Source organism: Leptidea sinapis, chromosome Z (genome assembly GCF_905404315.1).
Source record: "Leptidea sinapis chromosome Z, ilLepSina1.1, whole genome shotgun sequence".
Classification (NCBI taxonomy): domain Eukaryota; kingdom Metazoa; phylum Arthropoda; class Insecta; order Lepidoptera; family Pieridae; genus Leptidea; species Leptidea sinapis.
The window spans coordinates 18,065,997-18,091,206 of NC_066312.1; the positions used below are offsets into that span (position 1 = coordinate 18,065,997).

General features: G+C 32.9%; 1 protein-coding gene across 2 annotated transcripts in view; it reads left to right on the forward strand.

The window, feature by feature from the left end:
- The window catches only part of LOC126978836 (FH1/FH2 domain-containing protein 3), an 89,821-nt gene that overhangs the window by 60,153 nt on the left and 4,458 nt on the right, over positions 1-25,210 (forward strand). Inside the window, exons 5-17 of one of the 2 annotated variants that reach the window (XM_050827924.1) lie at positions 11,960-12,069; positions 14,207-14,265; positions 14,626-14,810; positions 16,008-16,489; positions 16,573-16,673; positions 20,007-20,366; positions 20,520-20,798; positions 20,904-21,422; positions 21,936-22,144; positions 22,341-22,463; positions 22,536-22,793; positions 24,449-24,666; positions 24,833-25,025. In XM_050827924.1, the coding sequence (XP_050683881.1) occupies positions 11,960-12,069; positions 14,207-14,265; positions 14,626-14,810; positions 16,008-16,489; positions 16,573-16,673; positions 20,007-20,366; positions 20,520-20,798; positions 20,904-21,422; positions 21,936-22,144; positions 22,341-22,463; positions 22,536-22,793; positions 24,449-24,666; positions 24,833-25,025 (3,096 nt within the window). The remainder of the gene's footprint in view (positions 1-11,959; positions 12,070-14,206; positions 14,266-14,625; positions 14,811-16,007; positions 16,490-16,572; positions 16,674-20,006; positions 20,367-20,519; positions 20,799-20,903; positions 21,423-21,935; positions 22,145-22,340; positions 22,464-22,535; positions 22,794-24,448; positions 24,667-24,832; positions 25,026-25,210) is intronic. The other variant, XM_050827925.1, reaches the window with a different exon arrangement.

Genomic DNA, 25,210 nt, shown 5'->3' on the forward strand with positions numbered 1-25,210 from the left:
CAAATATTTTTATTCAGAATAGGATGTGACATGGCTTGTTGAAAGTCAAAAACTACCACTCATTCAAAAAATAATGCCTCAGACCAGAGAAGAATGGGAGCAACAAACTCATCGTGTTCTTTTTTTTTCATAAAAAAATATGTTCACAAAGTAATATTGTACTTTTAACTTTTTTTTTATTAGGCTGGGGGAGGTCGCTCCATTCCTAATCTGTGGCATCATTAAGAAAGTCATTTATTTTATAGTAACCAAATATATATTTTATAGTCATTTATTTTTTACCACACAAACGTTTCTAAACTATTATTTTGAATATCTTAATACTTTTGTTTTGAACATTTTCTCCGATCTTGTTGTAAAAGCATGTACATCGCTCCACAAAAGACTTACTAACTCGACTGAGCCGAGTAGTAGGCATTATGAGTTTATGTCTGTTCCTGGTGTTAACGTTATGGTTATGACAGTTTCTAGCAAATAAATTCATGTGCCTATGGACATACATTACATTATCAAGAATATATCATCATTTAATTCAACGTTGCCAACGTCTACTGTTTGTTCACCAAATGCCGTTAGTAATTATATTTAAACAAAGAAAAAGTAGTTACAAAATTTGCTTATTTGTGTTGTTATGAAATGGCAAAATGATGTGGCCGCATAACTGTCTAACTCAACGGTGGAATTTCCATAAAATTACAAATTCCAATTTCAATTGTTTCTTCGGTTTTTGTTAAATAAGTTACATATTTAATCTTTCTTATGAATCATCCTGTCTGCTTTTTCTGTTCATCGCTGAGAGACAAATAGCCACGACGACTAACATTTTTTTACAACATAGAATGACAATAAAATGATGTAATATTTCGTACATCTTAGAGAGATCTCATAACAGTATATTAAGTTCAAGGTCAGTTATATTGTGTATAGTCTTAAATTGAATGAAATAACAATTGATTGTGGCTGAGCCAATTATTAATAAACTTTACGAGAGCTAGAATTATAAACCTTGAGGCCTTGTTAAAACTGTCATTTGCCTACTTATATAGTGGTTTGGTGAACTACAAGTGTCAGTTTTAATTTTTTTTTATTGCTAACAGTTTTGTAGTGTGTAGAAATACAACAATTTTTGTTATAATTATGTGTTCGTTTGTATTATCAGGTTTTTTTAAGAACTGATAATAAAACATGTGTTTTTGTACCATTGCGATTGTAATATACACATATTATTTTATATGCTGAAATAAATTCAAAATCATATGTTGTATGTTCAAGTAGTTATTCTAACACGCAACTATGCGGTTATGAATTTACATATAATTCAATATAGATTCTTGTTTATACTTCAGGTAAAATGACTTAACTTAAATCGATTAACAAAATTGTTTTACATCGACTTTCCATATATATTAATAAAATTAATATCTATTTATTTTGTTATACTAACGGTTTTAATTCACATAAATGTTGACACAGAATTTTTATCATGAAACCAATTAAAACTTTTGTCTGTCTGTCTGTCTATAGTGGCGTGAATTAATTTGACGAGACTTTCACTGGACGTAAGCTCATATCATTTAAAAATATAAAATTAATCAAACCAAAAAATTAATGGTCATATTATCAAAAAGAAATACATGAGAAATAGCGGTCGGCCGCTTGTAAATAAATATTATTGAAGAATCTGTAATAACACTCATTAAGAGATTGTAAGTCTTTTGTCTTCGGTAACTGTGTAATTAACACTCAAATACAATTGTTTTCTTGAAATAACGGCTATTAAGCGAACGATTAGTGTAGTGTGTACCTAGCAGTCAACAGAGACTTGTCAATATAAGTGTTTATTTGCTGACGGTACCTACCGTAGACTTAGAATTTACTAGCTTATAGACGTATTGGACTGCCCAATAATGCGTGAGCAATTTTTATATGTCAATATGTGCGTTAACTAATGGTTTAATATTCAAAATACATAAATATCTAATGTTAAGCTTGGCTGACAGTTTACGACTTGTCAAACAAAATCGGTTACACTAACCGTTTCTATATTTTTGTATCTCCGTTAGAGATGTTGTTGTCTTTCGCACGCTTTATTTGTGTATACGATAGTCTTTTGTATGTCTATGGTGACTACTAATAATTGTCGTACAAAATTGAGAGTTGTAACAAAGAATAATGGACCCATCAAATGATATAACGAAAGGCACTGCGCCAATTCAATTAAAAAAAATTGGATAATGCTATATATCATATATATCTACATCGTATTTACGTCACTATGACGTTGCTGAGATTGCGGTCATTCCCCATCTAATCATGCGGGGCTTATATAAAATATCTGTTTCACTTTATCGGGCCGCACGCTACTTTGCCCACGTAGGTTTTATTTACGTGTTTATCTTATGTGTTACCTACGTAAAAATAAATCCGTTCAATTAAATTTAAGTAAGCTAAGGTATACTCCATAAAACATTAACTGTCAGTGGAATTTTCGTCTGTCTATCCAGCCAATTTAGTTTGAACAAATAGACGGACAAAAAATAAATATGGCTTTATGATATACGATACAATATATTATACCAGTGGGAGGCAGCTTTGCACAGGATGCCAGCTAGATTATGGGTACCACAACGGCGCCTAATTCTGCCGTGATGCAGTAATTTGTACAGTGTTTCGGTCTGAAGGGCGCCGTGCTAGTGAAATGACTGGGCAAATGAGATTTATCATCCTATGTCTCAATGTGACGAGCGCAGTTGTAGTGCCGCTCAGAATATTTAGGTTTTTTAAGAATCCTGAGCAGTACTGCATTGTAATTGGTAGGGCGTATCAATTGCCATCAGCTGAACGTCCTACTCGTCTCCTACCTTATTGTCATAAAAATATATATATTTATTAACATCCACATGAATTAGGAAAAATTGTTACTTTCGTATAATTTTTATAATACCCATATCATCTTTAATAAACAATAGTCGTTCTAAATAGATTTGTACCAAGAGGGTATTGCGAAATTAATTAAAAAAATATTATGTAAATATAATTCCTAATAACCTTTGCTGTTTTAATATTTATTAATAGGCATTGGTAATTCTTATCATAATTTAGACTTTCTCTATCATTAATAGTTTGCTCGAAGGGACTAAGTTAGATATCATTATAGTTAGTATGAACTGTTGCTTGTTTTGTGTAAGAAGCTTAATTAGTGATTGTCACGTCCACAGATACAATATCATGACACGCATTTGTATATTAAAAAATTAATCAAATATGCAATCTTATCTCGGCATTGATTCATATGCCACGTGTTTTCCAACGTAAAGACTTCAGTGCGTTCGCAGTCGCCTTTCAGTACAATACCGGCCGAATTTCAGACAGAATAAAACAGAGAATGAAAAACAAAACTTAGTGATATATCATTGATTAATAGATTATTTATTAGTGTTTGCAATGTGATAGTGGAAAACTGTGATAGTGTTTGAAGAAAATGATTGAATTAGTCAAAATGCCTGAGAGTAGAGTAAACGGGGCAGTGAGAGACATAGGCGGAAACACTTTCGTGTGTCGTGTACAATATTTGGATGATCTGGACCCTTTCAACGAGTACAACGTCAGAGAACCCACAAGACCTCTATACCATACGTTTAATGTAACGATACCTTTATCATATCAAATCGCTGCAGTGCATCGCTTGCTTCAAGCCCCACATAGGGTAAGTACTCTAAATATGTATATAATAATAAAAATCTGGGACGGTAAGCTTGCTAAGATATTTTAATAATTGAATTCCTTAGAACATGGTTTGAAAACAATATCTCAAAACTGAAAAGTTATTCTGCAATGATATTGCTTATTTTAAATCGTAACTAATATGTATAGCTATGAAGTTTTAGTAATTGAAACAATTAACGAAAATAGATTAAATCTACGAAATTGTAACAAGTGATAAATAAAAGTAAACAAAAATTAGTAAGGCAAGTTAGTCATCGCTGTGTTTAGCTAAAATTATCTGTTCTAAATATTTGTGTTCAGGTGAGAGTCGGTTCAGATTTAACGTTTGCAATAATCGCATCCGTACTGTAACTATAAAGATAAAAATACATTGACTTTACATGATTTAAAATTTTTTCGTTGTGTGTTTAGGTTTGTAGAGTTTAATTCTTTTATTAAGGAATCGTATAAAAAGGTTACTTATACATACGTTTTCTGATTAAATGGGGGATTTACTGAAAAGAAGTCAGATCAGGGTAATTTAGAATAATTAAAAGAGATGGTAAAAAAGGTTTGATGCGATTGAAAGAGGCTGGGGCCGCATGTCTTGGCCGTATTGTATATATTATGTAAAATCTGTTTCTAAATACAATTATTTTTTGAAAACAAGAACTTCTTGTTAGTTACAGTTATTTATATACTATTATAGTTATATATTATATTATTATTGCATTTATTATTTTATTGTAAAAGTTGTTGCTTTATTAATATATATAAAACAAAGAAATAGTCATAAAAAAATATTTAACAAAACAATGCAATATTTACAATACTAGATATGATAACATGAAGTAAAAACATTATGGGGATGTGTACCAAGGAATAGGTAGAATTTCCGCGTTGGATGGCTAGGCTGATTCCTTGGCTGATATAGCTGCCAGAGCTTTGGTTTCCAGTAGCCCTTTTGAGGCGCGTTGATCGTACTTTGTACATTTTCCGCACATCTGGGACCCACGGACCAAGTGTCTCCCTCAGAAAGACAACAAACGGCACAAATATGTAAGACTCACTGAGATCGACACATTTGCGAATTTGCTGTCCTCGGCAGTCGAAGCGACATCCCCAGTACTAACCCAAGTCGCTTGGACATGAGAGGAAACCAGAGTGTCGAACGAAGTCGTGGCCCACACCAGACCCTTCCCTGTGCCCGAGCCACAAGGGTTATTTCATAATTTAGAAAAGTAGTTGTATTTAATATTATAAGCCTCGCCTTGATAAAGTTTTTACATCTATCGTGTGTTCTTAAACACACACAGTTTATTTATGAGCTTCTTAATCTGGACCATTTCCTCTTAAGCGTTACTCGTGTCATTCACGAGTCAATCAAATATTTAATTTGCCTAAAGGCTGGGCGTACCCACCTACGTATATATAAACTACTAGCTGTTACCCGTGACTACGCCCGTTTTTACCAGTGTAACCATATTAGTTGGTGTTCTAATGCTGCCACATGCAATAAACAAAACAACCTTTTTTCTATTATTTATTTTACTCTCTCTCAGAGCGCCATTTGTTTCCGAAATGGTAGTAGTATCTAGTATATTCGAAATGACATCAAAAAGAATTCTAAAGGAATCAATTTTGAGAAAATAAATGCCTTTTAATCTCTCATCGTTATGGCAGCGTTCGTAAGAATCATTTTCGTTCTACATTATTTTCTCCGACTTACTTTGCAAATCTGAAGTAAAACTCTTTTCATTTTTCGGGTAATATAATGTACCTTACGATAGTCACAAATAATATGACTTTCTATTGGTAACATAATTTTCAAAATCGGTTCAAGTAGATCTAGTTATTATCCCAACAACCTCATAACCCTACAAACTTTACCCCTTCTATAATATTATTATAACTGTGGCAATCGTTATATAATATGAATCTTGCAACAAAGAATAATATTCAGATTAGAATTTTAATTTATTCAAGCCATTCGCGAAGGCCACACCTATTTAGAAATTGTTTCAAAAAGCAGACGCTTAAGCACTAAATTGTTTACACTTACAACGTAATCTAAATATTATATGAAGGTCGAAATCATTGAATCATACTGAATTGGTGAATATATTTTAATGTTGTTAAGACATATTTTAATTGCTGCAAACACTATTTTCTTATAAGAGCGCAAGTGTTACACGTTTAAAATACTTTTTAAAGGATTAAAATGAGCGTAATTTGTAGCTGTATTTTAATATCAAATTTTTGCGTATTAGTTACATTTTTATGTGAATTAAAAGTTGAAACAAAAGTTACATCTTTAAAAAACGATCCTACAAAGGAGTTTTAACCTAACTATAATTAAAACGGCTTACTATTTCTAACCTAGGATTAAGTTAAATGAAAACCTATCCTTTCATCTTTCTAATTTGAAATAAGGCGTGAGAAAATTACTATATACGTAATCTTGAAATATTAACAAAGAGACAGACCTTCACTTCAAGCCACCGCCTGAAACCAGCATCATTATCAGCTCGAAGAAGTCCACTGCTGGACAAAGGCCTCCTCCAAAGATTTCCACGACGATCTGTCCGTCGAACTATGTGCCCTGCGCACTGCCACTTCAGAAACCATATAAGGCCTAAATTCGGTCGCACGTGGAGTATTGTTCTAACGAGACAGAAGAACATCTCTACAACAAGATATAAAAGAAAAGCGAATCTATTATTACTGTTACCGATTTTAATTGACGAGTCGTAAACAGTCAGCCACGCTTGGCATTACCTCTTTATGAGGCTGTCAGGTCTATACGCTAGTATATGGGTAGGTATACACCAGTTCGTTTTTCAAATTTTGTAAATTGAATCAAAAAATGTATGTATGCAACCGTGCTTAGTACAGTATTGTAAAAATCAATATCGCTAGATTTTATGCTTTCATTATAGTATCGACGTCAATAGGAATACCTAAACTCCTGTCACTGCCATCAGTCTAAGCATTAAGTACCGTTGCGCATTAAAAGCACATCGTATCTGGGTTTAGAGTTAAGAAATAGTTGAGATCGTTGAGTTATGATAATAATTACTGTAACTGGTACAATGACGCGCTTCGCTTCAAAGCATTCATGTCGATTTCAATTTAGATACAAATAACGTATCTAATAAAATATGCTTTGAAGAGCTTTTGCCAAATTTGTTCATTAGTTCACCTTTAAAAGCTCTCTCTCATTAATAAATGATACAGTATTTATAACAGTAAACAGTCTTTAAACCTTTCATCGAGATAATAGTTAATATATATTAATAGTCAGCGCAAAAAATTTGCATTAAATTAATACAAAAATTATAGACATAGTTGAACGCGTCATGACTACGCAAGCCTCGAAATGGCATTTATGCGTTTCGAATCTGATTATTAAGGAATCTTTAAAGCGAAAAATTAAAAAAATAATGTTCTATTACGTGGCAATCACCAAAATACATGACTTTCCGCAGATTCATACCACAGGTCATTCATAATCTATTATTAGTACGATGCCTGTCAGCGCGAAACATTCACTGTGTGATTATTTTGCGAAATGACTCAGCCACAATATCTGACTTCTTCGACTGTTTGACACACATAACTAGAGACCCATTTTACTCATTCAAAATATATATTACTAGCTGACCCGACAGACGTTGTTCTGTAAATAATAAATAATGTTTTTATGAATTTGTCAATAATATATCATAACATTAACAATAAGAATTAATTCGTAAAATATGCACCCTGCTGGCGTAATGAAATTGTTTCACAGCAGAACTGTCAAACCGTGCGTCAATAAATTCTCTCATAGAAATTATGCATGGACGCATCAAAGGAAAAACAAATTGGTTGTTTTTATTTAATTCCGAGCATTTTCCTATTTATTCTCCTTTTAAACCTTCTCTGGACTTCCACAAATAATTCAAGACCTAAATTTTCCAAATCTGTCCAGCCGTTCTCGAGTTTTAGCGAGACTAACGAACAGTAATTCATTTATATATATATATATAAATATAGATAAGTTCAAATAAATTTAAAACAGATTCGCTAATATTTCTTACCTGATCTTATTATTTGTTTCCTGATTTTCCATTATAAGCCTACTTAAGTTCCAGTGGTTTTTATGGGATTTTACATGCGTATTCTGGCAGCTTAAATGAAAAAACTGCTTTATAGTGCATTTTACAGTTTGTTTTTACGTGAAGGAAAGTTTCTTACAACCCAACAACGAACGGAAGCCATATCTATTTTAAAGGATTTACCAAAAAGCAAACGAGGGATGGATGGATAATCTATACATATAAATAAAATTGGAGTGTCTGTTTGTAATAGTGAAATAAACGTTTTTACTACATGTATATGAATTATATATTCATATATACAGGGTGTCCCATAGTTATGGGACATGAAGGGAAAGTACCTTAAATATCGAAGATAGGCTATTTTACTGAAAGAAGACTTAATGTTATTTTTAAAAGCTAGTACTTCTGCATTCAAAGATTTTCTAAAAATTACTTGCCTCGTCTGGGAATCAAACCGACTGAAATGTAAAAAAAAAACACCCCTACTTTTATAATGCCAATCGAAAGAATGGCCAAACACTAATAACTCTGATGAGTAATAAAAAAAATAATAAGTCTCTGATGTAATAAGGAGTAACTTTGGCTACGTTCATTTCAGAAAAAATGCTTTTATTTCAAATAAATAAATTAATGTTGCAATGTCCAAGAAACGGTCTAACTCCAAAAATAATTTAAATGGCAAAACAACGTTTGCCGGGTCAGCTAGTAATTAATATATACTGTTTAAATAAAATTTCACTCGATTTCAAGGTACTGGTTGTGCCTTTAGCGCAAATAGACTACTTCTTGTTAAAAACCGGTTCGACTTAAAAACTTACTTCGTTAAAAATGGGTCAATCTTTTGACAATTGTAGTTCACCCTCAACCCGCGAAAATTGGTCCATCGTGATTTAATTTCTGTAATAATTATATATATTAATAATTTCTTTAATTCTTCTTGAGTTTCATGCCCAGAGGTTAATCAAGATTACCCGACAGTGGTATATTTTTTTATAATATACGTATACAAACACATACATTTACGATATTTTAATATATCCATATTCATCACTAACGTTTGCAGCTGCAACCATCGACTCCCGACATGAGAATTTCAATTAATTATTGTATTTTTGTAATATCATCATCTAACACACGCTTACTTATTTTAATACGATGTTATAGTATTTTATACAACAGTTGTATAAAGAGGGTCAAAAAACACGAGGGCCTTGTTGTAAATCGCAATGAATGACGCCACAAGCGTTTTTTAACCTAGTTATACAACGTGTCGCATTCAATAATTTTTTTACTAAACAGATATTAAACAAACAAATATATCAAGTTGTCGAGTTGCCGCTTAAATGGACGAGTAACGTAGCGTATATACATACATATCTCTGGTAAATGGTTTGATTTTTCCTTCAACGAATGGCAAAGGTACCTACCATACAGCCAATGCGGAAAATGTAAGATATTACAAAATATACGTAGCAGCATCTTGGCAAATTATATTAACAAGTTTTTTTCTTAAGACAAATTAAAAAGTTTAATTTAAATATTTAAATATGAAAATATTATGTATTTAATATAGTATATATAACCTTATACCCTAGATTTAGTTATCTGTGGCACAACTGTGCTTTTTTGGCAACATTATCGTACAGTTAAAAATGCTTTTTTAGACCATAGAGTATAGACTTATTAAAAGATTCAATAAAGTACATATTATGTTCTTATATTATTGATTGTGTATATTGTATAAATGACAGATAAAAGTAGAGCAGTAGAAAAAGCGATATTGCAATCGGTTTGGGCTATTTAATATAAAATTCCAGTAAGTTGGTTCTATTTAAAGTGACGCTCCAGTTTTCACAGCTCGCGTTGGACATCTGCCAATAAGTCCCAGGTACTGGATTTGAGCCACTCGAATTAATTCTCGCACCTGGGTTGTGTGGGTAAGGAACATACTCGAATGTTTTTTATGACAGTAAGGGACGAGACGAGCAGGACGTCCAGCTGCTCGTCATAGATACGCCCTGCCCATTGCAATGCAGTGCCGCTCAGTATTCTTGCAAAACCCAAAAAGTCTGAGCGCCACTACAATTGCGCTCGTCACCTTGAGATATAAGATGTTAAGTCTCATTTGCCCAGTAACTTCACTAGCCTATACATTATTGCTTCACGGCAGAAATAGGCACCGTTGTGGTACCCATAATCTAGCCGGCATTCTGTACAAAGGAGCCTCCCACTGATGAAATGAAGGTTTTCCCACAGGGAAAACCTTCCAAGCGTGTTACGAGCTATTAGAGCCCTTTAGGTTCTATGTTTTTTGAGGTACGTATGAAGTATCAACGTGTAAACACCGTTCCTTAAGAACAATACTGTAGAGTAACGCAACGCATTCTGATTGTAACAACAATAGCGCTAGTCCTGTTATGTATCAGTGTAAGTGCCGTTTACATATTTTATAACAGCCACATGAACCATTCCTCTCAAGTACCAAGTCTCAGTGTGACGGACGCAGAGTGATTTCATAGACAGTACGCTCAGTTATTCCCAAAAATAATTTCTTTGTACGCTGTCTTAGGCGCTATGACGTGCAGCAACTTAGAGCATAGACTACCAGAGTGAGATAGAAAAAGAAAGTTAATCTTAAGCTTGGCATTAGATCCTTAGTATTTTAAATAATAAACTACTAGCTTTGAAAGATTAAAATTGGTTATGTACTTAGTATATTGACACTAAATATGTTAAGGTCACGTATTATATATAAAATAATCCAATTCATTACAAATACTTTTAAGAAACTTTTAAAAACACACATTTTAAAGGAATTTTTGTAAACACTGTCAATTGTTTGTATTGTGTCATTTAGTATTTTTTTTTTTGTGTAATTAAATAAAATAAATATTAAAAATTATAAGATATATGGTTCCCCGTAAGTAGGTAGTTTCAATCACTTAGATAGTAGATGGTATTTTGGTCATTATTTTTAATTTATGTTCTATTATTAAGTATAAGTAGCATATATGTTTTTTTTTTGCCTGTTACTAGTACATTAATACATAGGCATATAATCAAATTTTTATACTGTGATAATCATAATATTATCTCCAGGAACAAACATAAACTTGTTATGCTTACTACTCAGTAAGTCTTTTAAAGAAAACTATAACGTAAATGACATTCTTACTGATTGGAGGGACTGCCCTCAGGCTTTTTAAATAATATATTGTAACGAAATTTCATATAAAAAAAAGTAAAATCCCGCTCATTTTCTTATATTCGAATGTATGGTGGTTTTTGACGTTCAATAAGTGTTTTATAATCCCATTTTCAATGAAAATATTTGAATTTGATTGATATTAATGAGTGAGTGAACAGGTAAGACACGTTCCAACATACAAACAAATAAATGAATAATCAATAGGAAAAGGGATAACAGGGATTGTATGCACGTAACTGTTTGCGCCTTTTAAAATGTTTCAAAATGTTACGTTTTCCACGCAAGAATTTTGCTCGTAAATATGGTCAGGCGCTTCATTATGCTTTGAAAACGATGATGCGCGAACGGCGACGTTGCCAGAGCGTACATATGCACATACAGAATGTCTGCCTACATTTTCCTATCATCACGCGTGTGGTACTATTAGTTTTCAATATGTGTAATATTAGTTCCAGGCGTTGTCTGTCTTTTACTACTTTGTTACGTAGATGGCAGACGGGCGGCCGTTTGATAGTAATTAGTTGTCGCTATATTATATTGACTTAAGGATTATCAGCTAACTGCCTTAAGCCTAGGTGAGGCTTAAAATAAACGAGTTTTTATCACATCAATGATAATTACGATATATAACTTATTGTGTTATTTTAATTTTTAAAGTTCTCGACAAAAGTTTTTTAACTGTGAATTTCTCATTCTATTCTTATCACAATAATTTGCACCTAAAGAAGCGGAATTTAAAAATAAAGTTATACTGGGTTAGTTTTTAGTTAGTTATTTTTTTATCATGTAAGAATGCAAATTTTATATTGTATTTTATTCGACATCGCCTGTCAACGAAAAGTCGGACTGATTAAAGAAAATGTTATACCAAATTATAAAAAGTCTAATTTTGTTATGTAATTTATTATTTTAATTGAACATCTTTATTGTTTTATTGTTACAGTTAGATGATGCTACGCTGCAAGTTTTCAAGGACGGCGACTATGGGCCTTATTTGGACATTGATTCCACTCTTGCTGAACAAGATGAGGAGCTGGAAGGCTTACAAGACAAGTAAGTTATTTGGTACTGAGCTATCAAAATAAAATCACAATTAATTCCAATATAGAAATAAAAAATCCCATAAATTTAAGTCAACTATTTCACAAATTCATATATATTTTTTCATAATTATATTCAATAAATTAAGGTAATAATTATGAAGATCATATATCCCAGGTCCCAGTTTTAAGGTGGATTTGGGTATTCAACAATTAAATAGTGACTCAATCAATTAAATAGACTTTCCTGTGGTTCCTAAATGATAAGGCAACAAAACCATTGCCTGCTTATAGACCCGCCCGTGTATGCATGCCTGGTAGCATTATATGCAATGGTAGTTAAAACATAGACAAATGCTCCAATTAGTTACTATTTGACACATAATGTAAACAAACAGATTTGCTCAAAATGGTCATTGTGTCTATAAAAACAAATGTCATTTTCAATATAACTCTATTGGAATTGTTTAAACCTAAATAGCTATTGATACTAACCACCTAGAAAGCCAAACATAAAGGCCTTTCCAACGATATATTATGGGGGACATGCTCGTAGTTTCCCTGCGGGAGATCGAATGAGAAATGAGGAGATCCGTAAGAGAAGTAAAAAAACTGAAGTGGCAGTAGGCAGGTCACATATTTCGACGGACAGATGGCAGATAAGTCAGACGCAGTGCTGGTAGGCACAAGATAGACCTACGATCTGGTCAAGATGGCCGAAATATCTTGGATGAGGGCAGCGCAAGTCGTGGAGATCTTTGGAGGAGGCCTTTGTCCAGCAGTGGACGTCTTCCGGCTGATATGATGACGATGATTATGGGGATCTGTACCAATATGGTTGCTGATGCAGAAAATTTGTAAAGTTTATACACCAGAGGGAGGCTAGGTTGTGGTAACCACACGGAGACCTTTTCTGCCGTGAAGCAGTAATGTGCAATCATTGTTTATTGTGTGTCGGTTGGAAGAGTGCCGTAGCTAGTGAAATTACCAAACTAATTATACTTATCACCTTACGTCTCAAGTGACGGGCACAGTTGCGATACTGTACAGAATTTTGTATTCAATCAAGAATGCTGAGTAGCACTGCATTCCAATTTGTGTGCCCATCTCATCTCGTCACTTCTCATACAAAAAAAAAACATTCAAGCACCAATAGCAAGCTTTTTCTATACGGCTTTACAAATTGATTGACCTTAAGTAGTAGATTTCTATCAGGGGGTTGCTTCATTGCACAGGATGCCGGATTAGATTAATGGTGTACAACGGCGCCTTTTTCTGCTGTGAAGTGAATGTGTAAGCATTATTGTGCTTCGGTCTGAAGGGCACCGTAACTACTGAAATTTCTGGGCAAATGAGACATGGCATTTACATTACCATCAGCTGAACATCGAACTCGTCTCGTCCGTTATTGTCATAAAAAACCAACAACACCTGTTCGCGATTTCATCTGTAATAAGGCTTCTTTTGTAACAAAAACCTTGGCTACTCGACAGAAACTTACCAGTTGTTTTTTTTAAATATCTATACCCTGATCAAAACATGTGGTAAGAGAAGTTAATTTTATATAGCTCTGCTTCAATTTAAAAAGTGGCATACGAGCTATATGATACCATGTTACAAAACCATTCGAAAACTCATAATTACTTCATTACTCATTGAAGAATCTCTCATGTTTCTAATAAGCTTTTGGTTTCAATTAAGTTTACCGTAAATGGTGATACTTAAACGGTGTATTTAAAGTGTTCTTTTAATTATGTCTAAGCACGATAGCAGATTTAGGAGACATTTAACAGCTGTTAAAGGTTATATTTGATTTAATATTGACCGTTTATTTGCATAATGTTGCGGAACGGTACAGCAAAAAATTTTGATTTGATTGTATTTGCAATTAGAATTCTCGATTTGTACAAAGCCCTTGTGTTTTTGAGTTATTTTTGAATTCCAATTGCAATCCCTAGTTCCTACACGGTCTTGATCGCCCCCTTCTACTAGGGAAGTGTAAAATTATCTGATACTATGAAAAATACGGGACGTCGTTCATTAGTGTGAGCTATTGCAGTCAGTACAGTATAGTATTCAGCTGATATAAATTCATAATTTCACATTCAGTATGGAAAATCATGTTATTTAATTATATTTTTTTTTTTCAGTCGTAAGAACGCCCTCGTATTACGCACCCAGCTTTCTGTCCGAGTTCACGCGATAATTGGTAAGCTTATAACTATTTATTATTACTGAATCCTACATCATTTATAGTAAGGCAAATTAATCTCAATAATTTAAATAATCCATAATATTTAAATGTTATTTTGTCTAATTGTTTACAATGCTCACTTCATAGTATTTAATGCATGTCTCTTATAAATTATATAATTCTATTACAAGCATATTATAAAACCCTGTTTAATAATAATATAAATTTCTAGGATTATAAATAAATTCTGATCAAAAAGAGTGAAAAATTAGACAGTCTCGTAAAAATGAAGCATCAAAGTTTGGTAGTCATACTTATGGAATGCATATTTTAAAATGAGATAAATAAATTAAGATAAATTTATATTTATTTCAGAACGGCTTATTAATTCACAAGGAAAAGATCTCAGGAGAGCCCTGTTCGCTGTTAAACAAATGATGCAGTCGGATAAAGACCTGGTACATGAGTTTGTGGCTAACAATGGGCTCGATTGCCTCATGCAAGTCAGCGCTAAAGAAGATCAAACATACCTCGACTACGTATTGAGAACAGTGGGACAGGTACTTCCTCTTTTCAAATGACAATTAAATCAAACATCAGTTTGTTTAGTTTAACGGAAATGGGGGCGCTTCTACCGTTCTGACATTACATCCACTTGATATAAAACTTTATGGAGTAAATTTCTCGAAAAAAACTCTTAAAATTTCTGCTTTACATAATATTGATACCATTATTTAATAATTGTTATAGATCAGTTTGTTTTTCTGCAACAACTTATTTTGTTGGCTATTATTTGATTAAAACTTGAGAGCTAAAGTCGTTATGGATGTTTCTATCGCTTGCATTTTCTTGGAAAATATGGCTATATAGTACATCTTTGGCTCCACCATAAATTGGCTCTGCAACAACCGTAGCAAGAGTCACACAACTTGAAGCGTCTTAAGAGGAAACATTAGCTGAAGTCTTTTTCAGATTTAAGAATTCAAAAATAACATACCGTCTCGCTACCGCAGGCGAGACAATCATCATTGCATTATAGACAACTGTAGCTCTCACTAAAAATCGCGAGTTAAAATCTCAACACCACAATTACCATACAATATATATAATACATACAATTACACAATTACCACAATTACCTTCTCCAATTATGAACCTAAAATTTAAATGAAATTTTGGAAACCGAATGAGAAGGAAATATTTGTATACTAGATCTCTGAATGCGACATACGTACAATTAAGCCGTTTAAAGCACTTTTTGAATTACAAGAGTGAGACAAATAACGATATTATTGATCTAATTTGATAATAATTTTAAGAAAAAAGTCGAGAATGTTTGTATTGAAAAATGGCGTCTAATGTTTCGTGTTAAGACGTTCTCTCATTATGAGTGACCACACATTAGAAATTCACAAGTTGGTATAAGCCTGTCAATCAGTCACAAACAGTTACAGATTCATAGTTTTTCTTGTTTTATTGAACAGTTGCCATCCTGTGTAATGCATTGACCACATACTATAACAATTTTTTATTAATCGGTAAAAAAGTGAAAACACACGTTCTGTAGAAAAAAGTTGTAAAGAATGTAGGCAAAATATTGATTTGGTACTTTCAAAAATCCTATTCCTGTAACCGATTGCGAATAACTGATAGGCTTATATCGACTAGCGAACTATTAATGTGTGGTAACCGTAACGGAATATCCCCGTGATTTGTGCTTTCTCTGATATTTTCTTCATTAAATTTGTTGTCTACAGATTCTAATTTACGTAGATGGGATGCATGGCGTAATGAATCATAAAGGTTGTATCCAGTGGTTATACTCTCGCATTGCTAGTAATTTTCGAATGATCGTAAAAACGACATTAAAGTTGCTGTCTATCTTTGTGGAATATACTGAAACGAACAGCCTCCTTCTCGTCGATGCTATAAATTTTGTGGACAAGTCTCATAACCGGCCACCATGGTACAACGTCATGAAAATTTTACAAGATTTCGATGCGTCAGATACTGAACTATTAATATGTGCAATGAATCTCATTAATCTATGTTTAATAAATATACAAGACAGAGATGTGTATTATGACCAGGTTGATGTTTTACAAGAACAAGGTATAGATGATATTATTCAAATGTACATGTCAAAACAAGGAACTGACTTAGATCTTTTAAGACAATTACAAATATTTGATGCTGTGCTGTTATATGAAGATGGTGATGAAAGTGGTACTGCAATTAAGTGAGTTGACGGCATATATGAAATAAACACGATATTTGATTACAATAATTACAGTTAGATTATACTTTACTTTATTGTTACAGACAATTAGATGAGTCTATAATTAAATCAATGAGAAGGCGAAGTTTAAGTATAACCAATACAGACAGACGAAAATCAAAAAAGTATCAAGTAAAGGAGAAAGGTAAGCTAGAAATGTAATAGTGATGTTTGGAAGAATTGTATGCATGTAGTTTTCTATATTTCTATAGTTTTGTGTGAATTTTGAATAGAAAATAGAACTTTAATATTTTGTACTAACTTTAACTTTATGATCACTCTCATTAATAGGCTTCTACAAGCGAGGCTACAATAATACACTCTAACCGGACAGATGAAATATATTACAAACAGAAGTAAATAGAGTATTTTGAGCATGGGTACCTTCAAAAAGAGCGCGTACACATTCCTAAACAATTCCTCTGGTGTTCCAAGATGTGGGCGGCGGTTATTACTTAACACCAGGTGACCCGTATGCTCTTTTATCCTCCTTTTCCATAAAAAACAACAGTCGATTCTTTCCTAATTTATCGCATAAGTTTCATCCTCAAAGAGTTTCACATTAATCAAATACTTCTAATAATAATCAATGAGTTTACAATACATGTAGCTCATTGAATTCATCCGAATAAATTCGAAACAAAAGCTTACTACAACGAAACTTAAACAAAGAGTAGTACCTGAAAGTCGCGACCGATCAACCAGCATATGAATAAACCTGATTAATTTTTTTGCAAACCACCAATTAGTGTACATACACGCAGCTACGATGAAGAAATGTAAACCACGTCCAACAAACCAGATAAATTAATACCACGACTATTCCGCCATGATTGAACGATTAAGAATAAGTGACCAAATTCTTTCCACTGGTATAATATAATCGATTCACTGAAAGGACAAAACCGTACAATATTCTATATTAGTTTAATGAGATTCCATTCATTGTAATATGATCAGGCGCCTCACCACTCAACCTCAACCTAAAGTTATAAAAAACGTTACATTTTATCCCATTAAATTATATATATGAATTGGACTCTTGACAGAAAGACAAACTCTTCACGTAGTGATCTCAAAGCGTATTTTTTAATTTATCCCTATTACTATTTCCCGCTGTACGCCCGTTTGTCCAAGAAAATCGGTGTGTGCTTTGTACCACACAATAGAAATAAAAATTGAACATAACATTTTCATCTTTATGGTCTCTTGTTTTTTTTTAAACAAACTAAATCGTGTGTTTAAGGCGGACTCGCACTTGTCCGATTTTCTATTTTAAATCGAGGTTCATAAGCCTTACAATATATAAATAGGAAGTGCATTAACTAGAGCAGGGTTCATTCATTGATTCATTTTATCTAAACTCTCACAGCAATCATCCAGTCCCCTCGGCACATTCTAAACACTAGAATACAATGATTATCAAAACTATTTCATTAACTATCAAAATTTTGCTCGGGTGTTTGTTAATTTAAGATTCAGATAGTCATTATCTGAGTTGCTTTATTTTGATTCTTTTTAAATAATGTATTAGCAATGTTTTAATGTTTAAGAATAAATTATAGCTGTTGAATTTGAAAATTAATTTTCTCGCGTAATTCTAATTCATTTTGAGCAATAAAAATAGCGGACGCTTTTGCTTAATTTTTATGGTATATGACATGAAACAGAAACTAAAATTGACTAATAATACAATCAAAAATTAACAATACAAACAATAATATATATACTAGCTGTTCTCTGCGTAGACGTAGGTCTATCCCGACATGTTAATATACTTATTACATGACTTTGTTTGTCCAGTATAATGACATTTACCATAATTATTGCGGTGTTTGTTTATATTTGGTTGAAGACTGCTGGGTTGCGTGAAGTCGCAACCAATGCTAATCTACCTCCTTATCAATATTGATAAGATGTAATAGATAAGTAGAGGGCACTTTTGTAATTGAGCCTCCTACAAAATGATAAATAGAATTGAGTAATACTTTAAAATATGGAATTTTAAATAATCCATTTGACAGCAATGAAACTCGGAACTAAATTGTTGAGTATATATACAGGGGTGATAATTTAAAAAAAATACTAAGTATAACTATTAAGTACGATAAAAATATATTCAAGGGTATTTAGTGAAAGACTCCTGGATAAATTATAAGTACTTAGTTTTGTTATGATAATTTTAAAGGCAATTTACAATTACTACAAGTAACAGCCCTATTATTAATTAATAACTTATAAACAATACCTACTTTAAGAATTATATTTATTAAGTTTAAATTGGCATTTTGTCTGATATATTAAGTAAGAAGGGAAAACGAAAATGTAGGTACAAAACAATTATCAATAACCTAACATAAAAATATATGGTTATGATGAGTTGAGCAACAGGTACGTTTTTGTAGTGGGTAAAGTAAAATTCAATGGAGATTGCTAAGTACCTTTTCAATAGCCTCACACTGTCGGCTACACCCGTGACATTTACTGTACTTATGTACACCAATCGATTTTAAAGTAGTTAAAGACGGTCAAGTGAGAAATGTGATTAGATTTATTATTAGAAAATACAATTGGGTATTAATTAAATGAAATCATTATTATTATATCACGTTGCTGCCAGGCGTTCCACAAACGCGTGTTTCCCAAGAAACTTATGCTTGACACAAAGTGATGAACGATTAATTTTAACAGCTAATGACTTGCTTATTCTGTCCAGATGTCGGGTTTTCTTTTATTGTTTATGATATATACCAGTAGTATTTATCACCGAAACGGTGTGTTAACTGTTAACATGTTCATATTATTTACTTGTTAGGTACACTGGGGAGGCACACAGTTGATTGAATTTTCGCCATTAATTCCATTATATTAAAGTTAAAATTATGAAGGGGACTTTATTCTACATTTTTTACTCTTTTGAAACCTTGTGAAACTTCGAGTTAACGTAAGTTCAATTTGTAAGAATTTTATTTAATGCATCTTCATTGGTGGATCAATTAAACCTACTTAAACACTGTAAAGTGACGTATATATATATATTTCCCATATCCATATAATATACCTATGAAACTAGACCCTATACACGACTTCGTTCGCGTTGACATCACATTTTTTCAAAATTCCATTGCCTCTTTGCCAATTACTTTTGTTTACATTTTTTCCTAATATGTTAAGATTCACTTTAAAAAAAAGAATAGATAAAGAAGGAAAGCTACAGCGGGCTACTATATTACTTATATGTCCTTATCACACTACTCACTTTGTATCTTATCTATAGGAAGAGTGATCATATTTAAGGTCCAAACCATTTAAGGTCCAATATACATAACCAACAATGATTATGTATATTGATGGTTTATAATATTATCTTCTGTAACTTAAGAGTTGCTATTTTTGGTGAACCCATTTGCCGTAGAAAGTAATTTTACTTTGCCGTTTGCTTTTATTTAATTTATGTGCTTTTACTAACTATCAACAGCGAATCAATCAAGTGTAAATAGCATGGAAACTGAAAATACTGTAACTAACGATATGAAACCAACACAAGAAAGAAAGATACTACCGTCAATCAGAAACAACAGTGAGTGCATAGAAATAAAAACATCTATAAGAAAACGTCGCGATCGATTTGCTCGACAACATCACCATATAAATCAACAAGAAGAACTACTTAACAACTTGAGTAATATTTATAATGGCTCATTGGGCACCAAAGCTGAAGAAAATCGTAATGGCCATAAATACGATATAAATGTCACAGAAACAAATAGATTCACAGAAGATGCATCCTATAACAAAACGACAAAGTTTAACAATTTGCCGGATGTTTTAATAAATGGTTTGTTCATTTGCTAACCCACTAAACTTTATATTGATTTTTCAAATCTTGCTTACTAAGTATCATTTATAGAGAATATAAAATATAGAAAAAAATACAAACATTGGTTATATGTCTTTCTTGTGTTTAATTTTTTTTATGTTTATTAAACAGGAAACCAAAGATATACAAATGGTCTTACACAAAGGATGCAGAATGGTACGTTAGGTCATAGTGTTAACACAAATGATAATTTAGCAGCTGTACGTCAAAAACAAATTGACGTGACACCTGAGAAGGACGACAGAGTATTTCTTGTCAATCGGGAGAATAGATTTAAAGATATTTCCCAAAGATTAACAAGCTCTTCAAATCATGTCTCCGAAGAAAAATCTAAATTGGCTGGGATAGTATCAAAAGCAAAAGAAGAACTTGCAAAATCACAATCGAAAGGTAATATTTTGATGAACAATACACAAAACGATATAGTAGTAATATATATATATAGTAGCAATAGTATGCTAATGAGCCTATAATTAGTGTCATCTGGTTTTTCAGAAATAATCAAAAGTTCAACAATCGAGAAATCTTCCAAGTTGCACGAGATTAAAGTATCTGAAAATGACCTCCACTGGGAAGAACTACGGAAAACTTGCCTAAATCGAGAATTCCAACTGTGTGATCTAGATTTCTCAGATTTATTACAAGATTCTGATGATGACGTTATGTCATCTTCAGTAAATACAGCGAACGGTCCACCGCCTCCTCCACCCTTTATGTTACCATCAGTTGGTCCTCCACCGCTCCCAGGATATTTCTTCCTAGCACCACCAGCCAACGGTTCGCAAAATCAGTCAAACCTTGCGGAGGCGTCAATGGAGACTGATACTTCAACTATAAAGAAGAACAAGAAAACAGTTAAATTATTTTGGCGGGAAATTCAAGATAACCCAATACCACCGACAGTAAGGCCCCGAGTGGGTGGATTTATTTGGGATGATTTACCTCAGGTCAATATTGATTCAGCTATGTTGGAGCACTTATTTGAATCGAGAACAAATGATTTAATAATTAAGGTAAAAACATGTATACGATTAAATTAATGCTACTTTTTGTTAATTCGAATAATCACAGTAACTTTCAAATTGAGAGCAGAGTGCAATTACCAAACAAAAAAAATATTTAGCCATATTTATAAAAAAAATATATTTAATTTTGTTTTACATTAAATAACTTCTAATATATGCTTTTGTTGTTTTCATGTCCTGGCTGATGATCCTGATAGGAGGTATGTGGTAGAACTTTATTATTTTAAGTTTATTATTTTTATTATAATAATATTTAAGTAATGCATATTTTACAAGCAGACTTGAAAAAGTTTTCTTCGTCTGAAAACCCAGATTGGTCACATCATAAATAAAATCTATCAAAAATTATCCTGACTTCAAACTTGCATGAACTTTAAAAAAATAATATCAAAGTTTTTCTACAACATTTTCAAGTCAGTGGTAATATCTAACTTAGACATTATACATAATTATTGAATATCGTAATTTTTATGTTTAATTTAACATTCACAAATTATTCTTCAGAAACTGATGGAACCAAAGAGAAATCTAATATTAGATACAAAAAGATCTAACGCTATCAATATTGCGATGAAGAAGCTTCCCACGCCCCAAACAATAAAAGCAGCGATACTGAAAATGGATGCTACGGTCATTGGAAGAGAAGGCATTGAAAAATTACTGACAATGCTACCGACGGAAGAAGAAAAAGTAAAGATTCAGGAAGCGCAGGTAATAACAACACAAAAATGAAAATTATAATACATATGTTTACTAGTCACATTTATTTTATTATAATCAATGACGTTCTATTGATTATAATGCAAAATATTATGCTCTTATTTTGGGACAATAGTAACTTTACATTATTTGTGTTCAATCTGTATCCAAATCCGTAGCTTTATTAATGTATGCCACTATTTTACAGTATGCCAATCCCGATTTACCACTTGGTAGCGCTGAGCAGTTTTTACTTACACTAGCATCAATTAACGAACTTTCATCGAGGCTGAAATTGTGGGTCTTCAAGTTAGACTTCGATAATTTAGAGGTAATTATATTATTATTCAAAATTTAATTGATATATTTTATCATTATTTGATTTGATTATTTAAATTTTTAGAAAGAAATAGCCGAACCCCTTATGGATCTGAAGCAAGGTATTGAATTATTGAAAGACAACCGAACTTTTAAAGTTATACTGTCCACGTTGAGGTCAGTGGGAAGTTTTTTAAATGGAAGTCAAGTGAAAGGTTTCAGACTGGAATACTTATCTAAAGTGATGGAGGTGAAAGATACCGTTCATAAACATCCATTACTGTATCATATTTGTGAAATGATAATTGAAAAATTCTCCGATACTACGGACTTTTTCAGCGAGGTAAAAACTGCATGTTTTTAGCTATAAATAAGTTTGTTAAATGATTAAGCGGATGCCACACGATTACCAAACTTAATTTCGATTCTGTATGTCCCAGGTATATTGCTAAAGCCGTGCTATTACAAAATGATATTATAATTAAACGGTAGATTGTCAATCGACTTTATTTTGACAGTGACATTGTTTTGTCACGGGCACACTATAGTGATATTGTAAGGCGATTTAAGCAAAATTTTGCACACTGCGTGCAATTTGATCCAACTTGAGAGTGAATTTCAATATTTTTAGTTTATTTCTGTATGAATTCTTATATGAGACAAATTTTTGACGCATTCTTTGACAGTTCTGCTGAGAAATGATTTCATTACAAGAACAGAGAAAAACTAAATAATTATTGTAGATTCAACAAAAAGATTTAAATCTCTGATATTATTAAAAATACGTTTGGTTAGGTGAAGCGAAGTGCACTGACCAACAGCTAGTAATATATAGAAACTATTCTATTCGTAAAAATTATCTAACTGATGGTTAAATACGCATCAAAATCCGTTTAAGTTAAGGTTAAGGAGGAGTTATTTAATTCAGGCAGAAAGCTATTTTATAGATACTTACTTAATAATGATAATGATATTCTGGCAACTCAAACTGTACTAATCATAGTAATCATGTGTATGCACGGCCCGTCATGCTCACTAAAATGGCGTTGCTTGCGGTGGCGTCAAGTGCCGGACCGTCTCCTTCCCTCAAATATGTACGAAGGGCTATGGCTGGTCCATGCATCAACTCGTGAACTCTTGTGGTGCTAGGTCAACCTGTTATAGTTAAAAAAATAGTGTATTTGTTGGATGCAATTACTAATTATGACAATAATCACGACCATCATGTTCACGACGCATCCTTACAAAAAATGAATTCAAGCTTTTAGGATTGATACATCCAATATACAATAATTTATTTTAAAACAGTTTATTCTTTATTATTTTTATTAAATATTTTGTATTTAAAACATTCTATACAGCCATTGTAAAATACTCTTTTGATTGAAAAAAGGGGTCGTTCAGCTTCTTGTATGTCCTCCTCAGGAGCTATATTTTTTCCGAACTTATGGTAGATTCAATTTAAAAGAAATATTTATACTGACCATTCAAAAGCACTTAGTTCAAGCCTAATTAAATAAAGCTTATTTGACTTTGACAGTGATGACATACGGAACACAGACGTGTTCGCTAACTATGGGCCTTATGAGGAAGCTCGCTGTTGCTCAGCGGGCAATGGAGAGGGCTATGCTCGGAGTTTCCCTGCGAGATCGAATTAGAAATGAGGAGATCCGTAGGAGAACCAAAGTCAAAACATAGCCCAAATGATTGCGAAACTGAAGTGGCAGTGGGCAGGGCACATAGCTCGGCGGACAGATGGCCGTTGGGGCAGTAAGGTCCTCCAATGGCGACCACGTACCGGAAGGTGTAGTGTTGGTAGGCCCCCCACAAGATGGACCGACGATCTGGTCAAGATCGCCGGAGTAGGATGGATGAGGGCAGCGCAGGACCGTTCGTCATAGCGATATTTGGGGGAGGCCTTTGTCCAGCAGTGGACGTCTTCCGGCTGAAATAAAGATGATGATATTTGACTTTGACTATATATAAATACAATTTTAGGTTGGTCCAGTCATCCGAGCATCGAAAGTAGACTTCGATGTTTTGAGCAACAATCTACTTAAGTTAGAAACAGATTGCAAGGCTTCCTGGGATCACTTAAAGAAGGTTGCGAAACACGACGGCTCACAAATATATAAGACAAAAATTAACGATTTCATAACAGATGCAGCTGAAAGGATAATATTACTTAGCGTTATTAAGAAAAGGGTGATGAGCAGGTATGTGGGCTCTTGAATGTGGAATTATACTGATATTTTTTATTTGTATGCTATGTTTGCAATGCGAGATTTGCAACTGCGATTTGGGAAGTATATATGATAAAGTGGTGCATTCGAAAAGTGTTGCTTGTAATACAACACCTAACCTTTCTCCTTTTTGTTTCAGATATAATAAATTCTTGTTATACCTCGGTGTACCACCAGCCGATATTGTGAAGACTAGGCCTTCGGATTTCCTCAAAATAATCTCTGAGTTCGCTTTGGAATACAGAACGACCAGAGAAAGAGTCATACAGCAGCTGCAGAAGAGAGCAAACCATCGAGAAAGAAATAAGACAAGAGGAAAGATGATCATTGATGTGGGTAGCATTTTGTAATTCGTTTCACCATTCATCAGCTGAAATATTATAATTTAAACCCATTCTTCGTAGTTATTTCACAATTTTTTCAATATGACAATAAAGCACGAGTGGAGCAGTACGTTCAGCTGATGATAATTGATACGCCCTACCTATTATAATGCAGTGCCGCTCAGGATTCTTGA